Genomic DNA, 17,060 nt, shown 5'->3' with positions numbered 1-17,060 from the left:
CTTAACTTTAGAGCTATTATCAACTTATATGTGAGCACATACCATGAGTGTCTTTCTGGGTCTGGGTTACCTCACTCAATATGATTATTTTATAGTTCAATACATTTGCCTGAAAATTTCATGTTGTCCTTATTTTGAACAGCTGAATAATAGTCCATTGTGTAAATGTATGGCATTTTCTTTATAAATTCTCCAATTGAGGGACATCTATGCTGTTTCTACTTTCTGGCTCTAATGAATCAAGCTGCTTTGAATATAGTGGAGAAAGTGTCCTGGTAGGATAGAGCAACTTTTGGGTATATGCCTAGGAATGATACAGCTGGGTCTTTAGGTAGATTGATTCACAGTTTTCTGAGATACCTACATGCTGATTTCCAAAGTGGCTGTACAAGTTAGCCTTCCCACTTGATCCACATTTTCACTGGCATGGGCATGAGCTGTCACTTGTGTTTTCTTTTTTTTTTTTTTTAATCTTAGTCATTCTGTCAGATGTAAAATGAAATCTCAAAGTAGCTTTAATTTGCATTTCTCTGAATGCTAAAGATGTTGAACAGTTCTTTAAGTATTTCTCAGTCATTTTTGATTCCTCAGTTGAGAATTCTCTGTACCACATTTTTAATTGAGTTATTTGGCTTCTTGATGTCTAGTTTTTTGAGATATTAGCTAGCCCTCTGTCAGATGTGAGATTGGTGACCATAAAGCAAAACAATTTAAATTATATAATATGGAGATTACAAGTAGTATTTTATTTTACTAAAATATAAGTCATATATCATAAATTCTCTCACTTAAATGCTTTATTTCAGCATCAATAATAAAGACAGACTAATAGCCAGCAGTGACAGCACATGCTTTTACTCCCAGAAAACTTGCTTTTCATTGTTGAACAATCAGTTTCTGTCTCTACATCTATTTACTTGATATTTTATATACATGGAACTTATTATATGTATATATATATTAATTTCATAAATACCTTTCATTTAACAATTTTCTTAGAATTTATTCATGTTGTGGTATTAGGAATTTGTTCTAACTTAGTTTCTCTAATTGTTAAGGATGACCAACAATTTTTGAGGAATTTTTAAGCCAGTTTTATTTCTTCTGTTGAGAACTCTCTATTTAGATTTCTATTCCAGTTCTTAATTGAGTCATTTGTTTCCTTGACTCTTTGTTTATTTGATTATTTCCATATTCTAGATATTAATCCTTTCTATGTTTAATTAAACAAATGTATAGCTAATAAACATTATCTCGAATTACATGAGTTCCTTCTTCCACTGAATGATTGTTTCCTTAGCTGTGCAGAAGTCTTTTAGATACATGGGGTCTCAAATGTCAATTGCTGTCCTTTCCTATATCTATACCTTATAGCTTACTGCCTATGTTTTCTTCTAGCCATTTTAGTATTTCAGGCTTCAAATTGAAGTCTTTGATTCTCTTGGATCCAATTGTGCAGGACACTGAGTACAAGTCTAATTTCATTATTTTGCATGTAGACATAAAGTTTTTGTTAGTTGTAACTTAGAAGGTGAAGGTAAGTCCCTATTAAAGACACCACATACAAGGACACAGGACTGAGATTATTCAGGCTGGATGTGACATGTCTTCCATGCTATTATGTCTATTTCCCAGTCAATGATCCTATTATATAATTTACCATGTTTCTTCTAGGTTGCTCTTAATTCCAATTAGTCAACCCACATGGCCATTATTTCATGACTCACCTAACCCATGGGAGCTTCCTCCTCCCTTCACCTTATTCTATCCTTCATGGTTCTCTTCTGACCCCAAGCCTGGCAAACCAAAACCCTATCTATGTCTCTTCTTCCAAACTATTGGTTGTCAGCATCTTCATTTATCAATCAGAAATAACTTGGTAGCAAGGTCGTAGTGTCACGTGGGTCGATGTGAAGACTCTTATATCTGGGGTAACCAGGTCTTGTTGGCCTATACTTAGCATTACAGTGAATAGCAACGGACCAAATAACATTCTCTTGAATTAATTTCATCAAGAGGCGAGCCCAAGTTTGAAAACTCCACTTTCTTTGCTGTGCTATCTGTCTTCCATTTGTGGTTTATAGCTTGTCTGTAGTCTGTCCAATGTGGGGATCTGATCTGCTCCTCTTATTTGTGCCTTGTCTTTATATATACATGTATGACTCTCCCTCTTACTATGTGTTTGTGTGTTGTGTATGCAAGTCTGATATATACCTGTGAATCTGGCTGTCTAGTAGAGCTTTGCTCTTTTGCAATCAGCACAGAAAACACTGCATGTGGAAGGAATGGGACATTCTCTATAGAAAACTTTAACTGAATAAAGGAATTAAGTTATTTACTCCAACCAACATCATCTCCAAAGCACTCAGCACTGCAAACATATACTTAGCAAGAAGTATCTATATGCTCCTTTCATCACCAATATTTGTGGCATATTCACTTTTACCTTGTTTGTTATTTTCTGCAAATGATTATCATAACAAACATATATAAATACATGTATTGCTCAAGTCAGGGCTCTGAAAGTATACATATCTTAAATTTTAAGCTTATGGATCAGATTATGTTGTAAAATCAGATTACATGGAAAAGCTAAAGCAAGTGAGGTTTGTCCTTCTAAAGGAGAAAATAACCAAAAATGCTGAGTACACAACACAATATGAGTCTTAAGGCCTTAAATAGCTTCAAAGTGTTTTATCAATGCACCTGTAAGTTATAGTAAAATCTTGGGTATATTTGAATGTAAGACATATACTAATAAAATATGTCACCATGCCTTTCCCCTTCTATTTTATGGAACAAAATGAGAAGTATTGGTATTAAATCTTCCTAGGACATTTTATAGAAGTAAGTGATGAATCCATCTGGTCCTGAACTTTTCTTTATGGGAAGACTTTCAATTACAGCAGTGGTTGCCTGGTTTGTAATAAATTTGTTTAAGTTATTTATATATTCTGATTTAATTTTGGCAGATTATGTGCAATTATAAAATTATCAATTCAATACAGGTTTTGCTAGGGATTTTTTGGAGTATAAGTTTTCAAACTATTCTCTGATGATGCTCTAGATTTTCTTGGAGCAAGTTGGAATGGCAACCATTTCATCACTAAGTTTGTTAATTTGACTCTTCCCCTTCTTTCTTTTGGTCAATCTGCTATTTCTACCTTTGTATGTGGGTTGTCTAATCAGTATCTTCCCAGAAATATTTATTAACAAAAATTAGAAGAGAAACTCCACAGGTAAGTAAGGGATGCCCCGTAACAATACCTATACCTATATTTGTATCTATAGATAGACAGATAGATATAAATGTATTTTCTCAAACAAAGAGAAACACTCAAGAGTACAGGCAAGAAATTTTCATTTTAATACTGAAAATTAACCAAGAAATTTTCATTTTGAAAGATAATTCATACCTTTGCTGTAATTCTTAATTTGCTTCTAATTTAATTTGGTTTAATTTTTATGGTTGTCTTCTTGCTTTAATTCTTCAAATGAATTATTTTAAGAATGGTATATTTAGAAGCATCTATTCATTTCATTATCTCATATTTAGATGCTTTGAGTTCATTGTATGAGTTCACTCTCTTGGCAGAGTCAAATCCTTTTATATCAGAAAAAGTTGCATTTTTTGTTGCTTCTTTGTATATATTGCTATTTATTGGGAGTAAATAATTTTAGATTATTTTTAGATTATTATTCAATTACATCAACCATCATAGGGATTGATGTTATTTAATTGAACTAATTCCATGAATATATCCCCCCTATTGTAGTTTATTTGATGGCTTAAGAACCTGATTTGCTTCTGTCTACCTTTTTTCTTTCATTCAACTTTGTTACTTAAGGATTTCTCTTGTATCAACATAAACCATTGGTCCAAAGTTTATTAAATCATTTGGTCAATTAAATTTCATCCTCTAATTTTATGTGCATAGGTTGCTTAGAAACTGTTATCATAGTTTCAAAAAATGATTTATTTTAACTGCACACCCACACAGACACAAGTAGTTTAGTGACTCCTTTTAGGTCACTCCTAATGTGGTAATCAGAGGAATGTGTATGGTATTCTAGTAATTCTGATATTACTATACTTATTTTCAAACTTTAATTCCTAGGATTGGAAAAGATTGTCTAATCATTATTTGGTCATATATTGGATTTAAGTCCATTTCAAAGTGACACTTCCTCCTCTGTGTTGAGGAGTCTGTGTTAGAAATGTGTTCAACTACCTGAAGACCCAGCAATACCTCTCTTGGGCATATACCCAAAAGATGCCCCAACATAAAACAAAGACACATTCTCCACTATGTTCATAGCAGCCTTATGTATAATAGGCAGAAGGTGGAAAGAACCCAGATGCCCTTCAACAGAGGAACGGATACAGAAAATGTGGTAAATCTACCCAATGGAATACTATTCAGCTATCAAAAACAATGACTTTATGAAATTCATAGACAAATGGTTGGAACTGGAAAATATCATCCTGAGTGAGGTAACCCAATCACAGAAAAACACACATGGTATGCACTCATTGATAAGTGGATATTAGCCCAAATGCTCCAATTACCCTGGATGCACAGAACACATGAAACTCAAGAAGGATGACCAAAATGCGAATGCTTCACTTCTTCTTTAAAAGGGGAACAAAAATACCCTTGGGAGGGAATAGGGAGGCAAAGTTTAAAACAGATGCAGGAGGAACACCCATTCAGAGCCTGCCCCACATGTGGCCCATACATATACAGCCACCAAACTAGATAAGATGGATGAAGCAAAGAAGTGCAGGCTGACAGGAACCAGATGTAGATCTCTCCTGAGAGACAGAGAGAATACAGCAAATACATAGGCGAATGCCAGCATTAAACCACTGAACTGAAATCGGGAAGCCTGTTGAAGGAATTAGAGAAAGGACTGAAAGAGCTTGAAGAGGCTTGAGACCCCATATGAACAACAATGCCAACCAACCAGAGCTTCCAGGGACTAAGCCACTACCCAAAGACTATACATGGACTGACCCTGGGCTCCAACCGAATAGCCTAGTAAGAGCACCAGTGGAAGGGGAAGCCCTTGGTCCTGCCAAGACTGAACCGCCAGTGAACGTGATTGTTGAGGGGAGGGCAGTAATGGGGGGAGGATTGGGAGGGGAACACCCATATAAAAGGGAGGGGGAGGGGTCAGTGGGATGTTGGCCCGGACACCGGGTAAAAATTGCTGACACATTACTCATTACATTGCAGACATTAAACAAATGTTGAAAGAAAAAAAAGAAATGTGTTCAAATCTCTGCTGCTTTTTCTTCCATTTACTTCTGATTTGGTATAGGGAAATATCTACATAAAGTTCTCTTGATCTTCAAAATTAACTGTACTCACAGGTGAGCTCTTCCCCTAGATTTTTTTCTTAAACTTCTTGATTGTTAATTTGTTTATTCTAGGAAATTGTCAGCCTCTTTCAAATTGGTTTGCTAAAATATCTATGTTTTAGAGCACGGTTTGCTATGAAATTCTCTAACATCTATTTCTAATACTTAGTTTATGAACTTCTCTTTAATTGTACAGTGTGCATCTCTCCTGCTAACTTTATTCTTGACCAAGAAACATGAACTGTTCTATAAGAACATTGGACAAAGGACCCGAATATCACCCTCATTCTATTAATGGAGTTTTCAAGGACAGACATCAATATCATCATCGAAGTTCCATACTCTGATCAGTCAGCTGTAGTGGAAGAAGTGCCAAGTTATCACAGTCTGTCCTTATTACGAATTCATTTCTTAAGGATTAACCTGGCAATCCTCTTCTCTTTGTACTCCACAAAGCTTGAGTCATACGTATTCATGACCATGCCTAGTTTTTAACACCGGTATGAGGATTTGAATTCAAGTCTTCATATTTGAAAAGCATATTCTCATACACAGACATCTTTACATGCACTGATCTACACCATTCTTATTTATTTCCTTCTTTATTTTTTTAACATTTATTTATTTATTATATATAAGTACACTGTAGCTTTCTTCAGACACACCAGAAGAGGGCATCAGATCTCTTTACAGATGGCTGTGAGCCACCATGTGGTTGCTGGGAATTGAACTCAGGACCTCTGGATGAGTAGTCGGGTGCTCTTAACCGCTGAGCCATCTCTCCAGCCCTCCTTCTTTATTTAATATTCAAAAGACTTCTCATTCTCAATAACTATAGTTTTGTCATATTTTCTTCCAAGTAGTAATTTCTCTTTTATTTCTAAACACATTTATATCTTGATCTCATATAAATATATACATATATATATATATATATGTTTAGTGTTAGGATTAGGACTACACATACACACACACATATACATATACATATATATGTGTGTATATATATACATATATGTTTAGTGTTTGGGTTAGGAATATATATATATATATATATATATATATATATATATATATATATATATATATTCTTACCGGATCGAGTTCACATCTAGGGACTAATCTCAATTGTGATGAATCTTGAAACAGGATTTTATTATATTGAGGTTAAAATTACTTTGTTCATTTGAGAAAGAGTCTCTTAAGTATGCTTCTACATCAAGTTGTAGAATATACACATATCTAGCATTATGAAAGTAATCAGGTGTTTTCAAAAAAGTATGCTATCAGGTATACATATAATTATCATTGTTTAATGAGTTAAGAGTCATGTTGTGCTATAAATAATATGTTAAATATATGATGCCTGGCCATATTTCAGCTTTATAATTAACCTCAAATCTAAACTCATTAACTATCATTCTTTTGGTTTGTAGCTTAATAGAGAGAAAGAATATGTAGACAAATAGAAAAGAAAATCCAATGCTTTAATATGTATTCCTTATCATGGTGTTACATATCAAATTAATGTTGGTAAAATTTGTTAACAGTCATGATGATAAGTTAACAATCGTTTTGTAACTTTACCATAGCAACAGAAAATTCCAAATCCACAATGACAATCTCTGTTTCTGAAGTATCATATTATTTCAGCAGGCAATTAAAATCCTAGTTAGTATTTTGAAATAATATGACTTAAAATAATTAATCTTGTATTAAAATGAAGACTCCAAAATTTAGATTCGTATGTTCTGACTTAGCAAGTTAGATTTGCATGGAAAGCCACAACCAACATTCAGCATGGATGATTTTTCAGTCTAGTTATAAATAAACTGCACTCTTACTTTTTGGTTTAATATATTAGAATTTAGTTAGTAAACATTTGCTTAGCATGCATAAAGTTATGGGTTAAAATCCAAGGCCATAAATGAAATCCAGCTGTCTTTCAGGGAAAACAATACATGTGATTAAAAAAAATCACTTTACAAATTTGAGGGGTTTATTACACACACACACACACACACACACACACACACACACACACACACACACATACACACGCACATACATTCAGTGTAAGATATTTCTTTCAATTTCTGTGTAAGAGATTATTTCTGATTCTGAGACAAGGATATACTATTAATAAACACATCACAAAATATTTCATACTCACTAAGCCAGTATCTCCAAACTGATGTTTGTGGATCATCTCCAAAAAACCAGCATCTCCAGAAAAAGCCTTCATGATGGTAAATAACTGACATTTCTTCATAGTCTCTTGTGTCTTCATCATACTATTAAACAAAATATGTAAAATTTTAAATTATGGTCCAATTCATTACTTGGTTTTATAAAATTTCTACAAAAAACTGGAATACCACTTATGGCAAGTTCAAGAATACACTTTACAAATCATCTTCTGGCATTTTGTTTAATCTGGTGTTTATTTCTAATGTGTACAACTAGAGAGCATCTTCACTTGAATATTCTAATTCATTTTGAAATGGTTAGTTGCATTAATTTGAATGAGCATAGCAGTAATATCTTCTCTGGTAGTTAGTAGATATTTAATTTCAATAGTAATTATTTATATTTCTTTAATGAGAAAACAGGAAAATAGTATTTTTAAAGTTTTGTGAGATGTTAGTGAGTGATATTCATACATGTCTCTCAAACTTTTCAAAATATTAAATGATGAAGGTTTGTGACGGGTGCATGACAGGGCAAGTAAGATGTGGAAGAGGGATAACTAACACTAAGGGTATTTGAAAAAGCCATGTGGATACAAATATTGTATAAATGTCCTCTAGCCACATGTGTGCTTGTACATGGATGCACATACACACACACACACACACACACACACACATTGTGTGTGTATATATATATATATATATATACATATATATATATATATATATATAAATTGGTGACTCGCTCTTACCTGAAAGCTCCCTCCCTGTTGACTAGCTTTCAGAGTACCAGAAAGTCACATAAACGATATATGGGAGAAAGAACTTAACCAGCTGTATCAACCGTACATGGTCATAACAACTGGACTGGAGATATATTCCCATGAATACACTAGTGGCATATTGTGCAAGTAATCAACTACTCTCTGATTGAATTTAAGGCCTACTCCACAGAAGGAAATGATTGCCTGATACTATAAATCTGGCCAAGCACCCATGCTTGGGCATCTCATACATCTTAGATATGAACTCACTACTATTCTTTACTTAAGGAACATAGTATCAAAAACTTATCTTTAAATAATACTCTATCTCCAACTTAATAAATTAGTTTAATTCTCAATCTTCATCAAAAACGTGTCTATATACTGGATTGTTACTAACACAGAGACTCGCAACTGGTCAAAGGGAAGAGGATAAGTGTTTTCGGAGTGCTTAGCTATAAATGAGACATCTATATCACACCCTACCCCACAAGACTTAGTGAACATTGTGGAAGAGGGATCAAAAAGATTGTAAAGACAATACATAGAGAAGTATTGGAATGGAGCCATGTCTTCCAGACATGACAAGGACAGTGCACTAAAACACCCATGTGGTTTCCTGGTATAGGTTTAAGCTAGTCAACATTCTGTTACAGAAAGGTATGGGTAAATTAGGTGTCACACCCTCCCCCTAGCTAAGGAGCTATTGAAAATTGATGACTGTTAGTGGTGGGAAGGGTTAGTTTCCTTTAGGGGTATGGTCTCTGATATGTTGATCATGTTTCAGTGTATATACTTACATACATGCATACATGGGCAACAAAATTTGAACTTGGTGGGTCAATTAGAAATAAAGGACATAAAGTTTTTGGTGGGAACATGGGAAGAGTCATAAAGAATTGAAGAGATAAAGGTGATTACATTATAATAGAAATACATTGATATGAATGCAAGCCTCGAATAAGTTGTGTAACATAAGAAAAGCATCTAAGCAGAAATAGTCAAGGAACATGAGATAAAATATTAACTATAAATCAACATTGTTCCTCTGTATATATCTTAATTTATGCTTATTTAAAATATTATAGTATATTATGAAGACAAAATAAAAATATATGCAATATCATACTTTTATATTATTCTTTGCTTGCTCCACATAGCTAAAATACAGTTTTTTAATCCTATGTAATTCTGTATCAGATATCATAAATGAATCTACTATGTTCTAATAATTTACTATTTTAATTCATTATTTTCATCAATTTTTATTTGTAGGCAGTACAACAATATTATAAATATTACTCTCAATATGTAAATGTTACAGATAATGTCCAGAGTAATAAGCAACAGTATTATTCATAAAGGCTCTCTTTATATTCATTTAAACATGAGCTTACTAATATATTAATTAAACCCCTTGATGGTGTCTTTTTGTCAGTATTTGTTAGTAATTTTCCCATGAGTTTAAAAGAATCATGATGCAGTATATGCTGAGAAATTACAAACTCATTTTCTTTCTGATTGTTAAGTATGTATACTTTTGATAACTTACAAATACACTATTTTAAAGATAGGAAAAACATTAAATAATACAGCCTGACTAGTAATTAGTTCTTGTTTATGGACCATTCAGTCTAGATCGGATTTTTGCTTTGTTCATACACATGAACAATACTAAATATATCCCAAAGTAATACAATAATGAAGAAATGATGAATGGAGCACTAAACTATGAAAGAAGTTCTGAGCTTTGGTTCTTTCTCATGTTCAAGTTCTATGAGTTTGGATATGTCCTTTGCCCTTGAAATACCAATATCTTCTACGGTAAAATCCATTTAATAACTAATACTCATATCTAGCTACATTGTAGGCCATGTACTATATGCTGTAAATACCAAATGGATTTTGTAAACAAAACAAAACAATACAAAACAATACAAAAACAATGTGATTAAAAAATAGTAAGATAAGTGATAATACTAGTTGAACTAGTTGATTTCAAATATGATAACCAGTTAAAGCATTCTATTGGGTATCTAGAAAAGTTGTTCATGGCTGTCATTATTGTTTTCTGAGGGATCTAAGCAATTTCTATCTAGCCACAGTTTAAAGGAATTATATTGAAGTGTAGATAATATTCAGTAAGAGAAACCAGAAGAATGTTCCTCCAAAAATTTCTCTCAATTTAAATAATTCATTATTTCAGGGGTTTGCAACACCATAGGAAGCACAAAAATATCAACAAACCAGACAACCCAGAGCTCCCAGGGACAAAACCATTAACCAAAGAATACACATAGAAGGACCCATGGCTCCAGCTGTATATGTAGTACAGGATGGCATTGTCTGGTATCAATAGGAGAAGAAGCCCTTGGTCCTCTGAAGGCTCATTTCACCTGTGTAGGGGTATGTCAGTGTATTGACGTGGGAGCGGGTGGGTGAGAATTAGATTGTCTTCAAAGAAGCAGGGGTAGGGGGTATGGGAGAGGGGGGAAAGGAGTTAACGTTTGAAATATAAATACATAAAATATCTAATAAAAAATAAATGTATTTGCAAGGGTCAGTCATAGAACTTTACACTTGTAATCAGAGTACTTAAGGAGATAGAAGAAAGAGGACCACAAATTTGATATTATCCTAGGCTGTACTGTGAGACTATATTTCATGAAGCAAGAAACAAGCAAATAAAACTGTACTGCAGGATCTTTTTAGAAAGAAAATAGCCTTAGAGGTGATTTCATCCTAAAAGTAATACACACTGATAAATCAGTAAGTCTGCTGTAGCATTAATTTTAAAAGCCTTTAATAATGATAGATGGGATTGTGATGAGTGTGTGCTAAGTAGAAACACCAGAAATGGAAGATCTTTAAAGAAGAAAACCATAGAAAAACAAAGAATTGTAGCAATAGACTTTAAACTGATTTATTTTTAATAACCAGGTCCTGTATTAACACATTGCTTATCCACAACACTTCATAATGAGTTGTACTCACTTTTGGGTTTTATTCTTGTTTCTTTGTTTGTTTGGTTGCTTTTGATTTTTTTCCCAAGTAAGCAATAGATTTTTTTCTTTGCAGGAGAATTATTTCAAAGAGTAAATGCATTTTCAATATGAAGACAATCCAAGAACAATAACACCTGTTTCACAGTGGATGATGATCATTGTTTTATAATATGATTGCATTTGAATTTGCTAAAATTGAAGTTGGATCAAAGCTTTTGCTTCCAATATAAACTCCTCAATAAAATCGTCTTTCATAGATTATCACACTTATGGTACCAAAATCCTGTTGGGTAGAGAGCTGGAATCTCAGAAGTGCAGACAATCCTGAGGGCTCAGAGGAGACAATTACTTGTGGTCACATTCCTGGCCCAAGAAAAACCCACATAGAGTTCTCTGTGCCCTCTGGGAAGGGGCTGTCAGGGGCTGGATATTTTCAGATTCTTCCTGCTCTGAGAGATGAAAGACAGTCTCCAGAATGCTGACACACTTGAGAACAGAGATAAGACCAACACTTCTGCTCCAAGCTACTAGCCTGGAGGCCTCAAGACACACAAACCCAGGAGCAGTCAAGAAGAGGACCTTTTCAGTTTCTGCCTGCATCCAGAGCTGACGCAGTCCCACAGCTCTCTGTACCCATATCCAGCTGAAAGAAAACAGGTCTATAGGAGTGCTCACACACAAGCTTAAAAGAGGGTCAAGCTACTGTCAGAGACAGCAAGACAAGCTAACACCAGAGAAACCTGATGGCAAGAGGTAAGCACAGGAACCTAAGCAACAGAAAACGAGAATAATTGGCATCATCAGAACCCAGTTCTCCCAACTAAGCAAATACTAGATATCCCAACTTACCAGAAAAGCAAGATTTGGATTTAAAATCACATCTTATGATGATAATAGAGGATATTAAGAAGGACATAATTAACTCCTTTAAAGAAATAAAGGACAACTCTGGTAAACAATTAGAAGCTCTTTAAGAGGAAACACAAAAATCCCTTAAAGAATTACAGAAAAAAACAAAACCAAAGAGGTGAAGGAATTGAACAAAACCATAAAGAAACACAAATGGAGACAACCCTGGAGATAGAAACCCTAGGAAAGAGATCAGGAATGATAGAGGCAAGCATCACCATCAGAACACAAGAGATAAAGCAGAGAACCTCAGGGGCAGAAGAAACCAAAGAAAACATTGACACAACCATCAAAGATAATATAGAATGCAAAAATAAATCCAAGAGGAGTAGAAGGCAGGAAATAATCAAACTCAGGGCTGAAATAAACCAAGTAGAAATGAAAAGGACTATACAAAGAATCAAGAAAGCCAGTAGCTGGTTCTTTGAGAAAATAAACAAGATTGATTAACCCTTAGCCAGACTAACCAAAGGCACAGAAAGATTATCCAAATTAACAAAATCAGAAACGAAAATCGAGACATAACTATGGAATCTGAGGAAATTCAAAAATCATCAAGATCCTACTACAAAACCTATATTTGAGAAAACTGGAAAATCTAGATGAAATGGACAATTTTTGATACAGATACCAGGTACCAAAAAGTTAAATCACGATCAGATAATCCATCTAAATTGTCCCCTAACTCCTAAAATAATAGAAGCAGTTATTAAAAGTTTCCCAACCAAAAACAGCCCAGGACCAGATGGGTTGAGAGCATAATTCTATCATATCTTCATAGAAGACCTACTACCAATTCTGTCCACACAATTCTACAAAAGAGAAACTGAACAAATACTACCCAGTTCCTTCTATGAAGCCACAATTACTCTTATACCTCAACCACACGAAGACACAACAAAGACAGAGAACTTCAGACCAATTTCCCCTATGTACATTGATGCAAAAATACTCAATAAAATTCTCCCAAAACAAATCCATGAAGACATCAAAACGATCATCAATCATGATCAAGTAGGTTTCATCCCAGTGATGCAGGATTGGTTCAATATATGGAATTCCATCAACATAATCCAATATATAAAAAACTCAAAGAAAAATAAACTACATGATCATCTCATTAGATGCTGAGAAAAAGCATTTGACAAAACTCATCACCCCTTCACGATAAAAGTCCTGGAAAGATCAGGAATTTGAGGCCCATACCTAAATATAGTAAAAGAAATATACAGCAAACCAGTAGCCAACATTGAGCTAAATCGAGAGAAACTTGAAGCACTCCCACTAAAATCAGGGACTAGACAAAGCTGCCCATTCTCTTCCTACTTATTCAATATAGTACTTGAAGTCCTAATCAGACAACAAAAGAAGGACAAGGGGATACAAATTGGAAAGGAATACGTCAAAATATTACTATTTGCAGATGATATGATAATATACTTAAGTGACCCCAAAAGTTCCACCAGAGAACTCCTCAACCTGATAAACAACTTCAGCAAAGTGGTCGGTATAAAATTAACTCAAAGAAATCAGTAGCCTTCCTCTACTCAATGGATAAAAGGCTGAGAAAGAAATTAGGGAAATGATACCCTTCACAATAGTCACAAATAACATATAATACCTTAGTGTGACTCTAACCAAGCCTATGAAATATCTGTAAGGCAAGAACTTAAGTCTCTGAAGAAAGAAATTGAAGAAGATCTCAGAAGATGGAAAGAGCTTCCATGCTCATGGATTGGCAGGATTAATGTAGTAAAAAATGGCCATTTTGCCAAAAGCAATCTGCAGATTCAATACAACCCTCATTAAAATTCCAACTCAATTCTTCATAGAGTTAGAAAGAACAATTTTTAAATTCATCTGGAATAACAAAAAAAAAAAAAAACCAACCCCAGGATCCTAAAAAGGAACCTCAACAACAAAAGAACTTCTGGGGAAAATCATCATTCCTGACATTAAGATGTATTACAGAGCAATAGTGATTAAAAACTGTATGGTATTGGTACAGAGATAGGCAGGTAGATCAATCTAATAGAATTGAAGACCTAGAAATGAACCCATACACCTATGGTCACTTTGCCTTTGACAAAGGAGATAAAACCATCCAGTGGAAAAAAAAGACATTTTCAGCAAATGGTGCTGGTTCAACTGGAAGTCAGCATGTAGAAGAATGCAAATTGATCCATTCTTATTGTGCATTCTTATTGCCTTGTACAAAGCTAGAGTCCAAGTGGATCAAAAACCTCCACATAAAACCAAATACACTCAAACTAATAGAAAAAAGAAGAGCCTCAAACACATGAACACTGTGGAAAATTTCCAGAACAAAATATCAATGGCTTATGCTCTAATATCAAGAATCTACAAATGGGACCTCATAAAACTGCAAAGCTTCTGTAAGGCAAAGGACCCTGTCATTAGGGCAAAATGGCCACCAACAGATTGGGAAATGATCTTTACCAATCCTACATCCAATAGAGGGCTGATATCCAATATATACAAAGAACTCAAGAAATTAGATTCCAGAGAGCTAAAGAATCCTATTAAAATGGGTTTCAGAGCTAAAGAAAGAATTCTCAGCAGAGGAATATCCAATGGCTGAAAAGTACCTAAAGAAATGTTCAACATCCTTAGACATCAGGGAAATACAAATCAAAACAACCCTGAGATTCCACCTCACAGTAGTCAGAATAGCTAAGATCAAAAACTCAGGTAATAACAGATGCTGGAGAGCATGTGGAGAAAGAAGAACACCCCTCCATTGTTGGTGGGATTGCAAGCCAGTAAAACCACTCTGGAAATCAGTCTGGATGTTCCTCAGGAAATTGTGCATTGTACTACCTGAGTACCTAGCTATACCACTCCTGGGCATATACCCAAAAGATGCTCAAACATATAATAAGTACTCATGCTCTACGAAGTTCATAGCAGCCTTATTTATAATTGGCAGAAGTTGGAAAGAACCCAGATGTCCTTCAACAGAGGGATGGATACAGAAAATGTGGTACATTTATGCAATGAAGTACTACTCAGCTATCAGAAACGTTGACTTCATGAAATTCATAGGCAAATGTATGGAACTAGAAAATATCATTCTGAGTAAAGCAACCCAATCACAAAAAAAAATGGTATTCACTCATTGATAAGTGGATATTAGCCCAAAAGTTAAAATATCCCAAAATACACTCCACAGACCACATGAATGGCCATTCAAAGCCTTCTCCACCTGGGGGTCCAGCCCATATACATACAGACACCAAATCAAACAATATTGATGAAGTCAAGAAGTGCATGGTGACAAGAGCCTGATATAGCTGTCTCCTAAGAGGCACAGTCAGAGCTTGAAAAATACAGAGGTGGATGCTCTCACCCAACCACTGAACTGAGAACAGGGTCGCCATTGGAGGAATTAGGAAAAGGATTGAAGGAGATGAAGGGGCTTGTAACCCAATAAGAACAACAATACTAAACAACCAGAACTATCAGGGACTATATCACTACCCAAAGTGTGAACATGGACAGATCCATAGCTCCAGTTGCATATGTAGTGGAGGGTGGCCTTGTTGGTCACCAAGGCTGAAATCCCCCCTCCAGTGTAGGGGAATGTCACAGCAGGAAGGTGGTAAGTGGAGTGGTTGGGGAGGGGGAACACCCCCATAGAAGGAGGGGAAGGGGAATGAGATGGGGGCTTATGGACAGGAACTCAGGTAAGGGAATAACATTTGAAATGTAAATAAAAATATCCAATAAAAACTCACACACACACACACACACACACACACACACACACACACACACACACACACACACACGAATGCCATAATTACAATAACAGGGCAGTGAAACTGACAAACAGGCCTAGAAGTAAAAATGATACTTTCTTCTCAGTACTTGTCTGGAGAAATGTCTTTTAAATCTATGAACTGGACTGAAATTTTGAGTTGTTTTCTCCCTCAAATCTGTACATTACTTTTAAACAGTAAAATGATTTGCAAGTCAGAAGGACATTTTATAAACTAATCAACCAAATTAACATGTTTTAGTATGAGAATAAACTTGCAGCAATATCCATTCAACCTAGATTCCTTGCTTCACAGTTTGCCATGAGTTTCATTTCTCCAGTGTCTGAATCTGCTCACAACAAAAATTATTAAATTTAAAAATAAACTTTAAGAAAATTAAAACCAAAAGAATTACTCTAATATGTAGATTTTTCAAAATATGATTCTGCTCTAATGGATAACTACTTAAAGTCCCACAATTTTTAAATAATACATCATTAGATTTATGGTTACCTCTTCTTCAATATCCAAAGTTCCATTGTTAGAATCAAAACTTCCACAAGTCTCTGTTGCAAGTAACCAATATTCAGTTCCAAATGCTATCAAAAAAAGGATAACACCAATAGCACCAATAATTCCCGCCACAAGAGCAGTGGCTCCAGTCTTCATGATAGAAGTACTATATTCTTTGCTAAAATTTCATACAGAAGCAGCACTGAAATGACCAGTTGCTAAAGCACAGCTTGTGGGTCTCAATAGAAGTCACTATTTTAAGACTGGGATTAACATCTTTTTGTGGTCGGTCTAGGTTTCACCAGGCTGTGGGAGAAGAGCTATTAAAAGCAGATGACCTGGTTCAATTAAGCCAATGGTGTATCTAACACAAATCTGCTCCCACACACATAAGTATGTGCACAGAAAGATCAGTTCTACAAAATAATTAACAATAAATAGAGGAAAGTAAGCTAGTAACGTCTATCTTACATGTAAGTGAAATTAGTGATATTCATAAACAAGTAATTACGCTAAGAGAAGATCAGAGA

At 34.7% G+C, this 17,060-nt stretch overlaps 1 protein-coding gene across 1 annotated transcript in view; it reads right to left on the bottom strand.

Annotated features, from left to right (window-relative positions):
• LOC102554937 (transmembrane protein 182-like) overlaps positions 1-16,774 on the bottom strand; it is a 66,516-nt gene extending 49,742 nt beyond the window's left edge. Inside the window, exons 1-2 of the mRNA XM_087600990.1 lie at positions 16,531-16,774; positions 7,539-7,659 (exon numbers count right to left, since the gene is read on the bottom strand). Coding sequence (XP_087457116.1) covers positions 7,539-7,659; positions 16,531-16,686 — 277 coding nt within the window. The 5' untranslated portion in view covers positions 16,687-16,774. The remainder of the gene's footprint in view (positions 1-7,538; positions 7,660-16,530) is intronic.
• Positions 16,775-17,060: the final 286 nt, after the last annotated feature.

This window comes from Rattus norvegicus, chromosome X (genome assembly GCF_021556685.1).
Source record: "Rattus norvegicus strain SHRSP/BbbUtx chromosome X, alternate assembly SHRSP_T2T, whole genome shotgun sequence".
NCBI lineage: Eukaryota > Metazoa > Chordata > Mammalia > Rodentia > Muridae > Rattus > Rattus norvegicus.
This window is presented reverse-complemented; position numbering and strand designations above follow the sequence as displayed.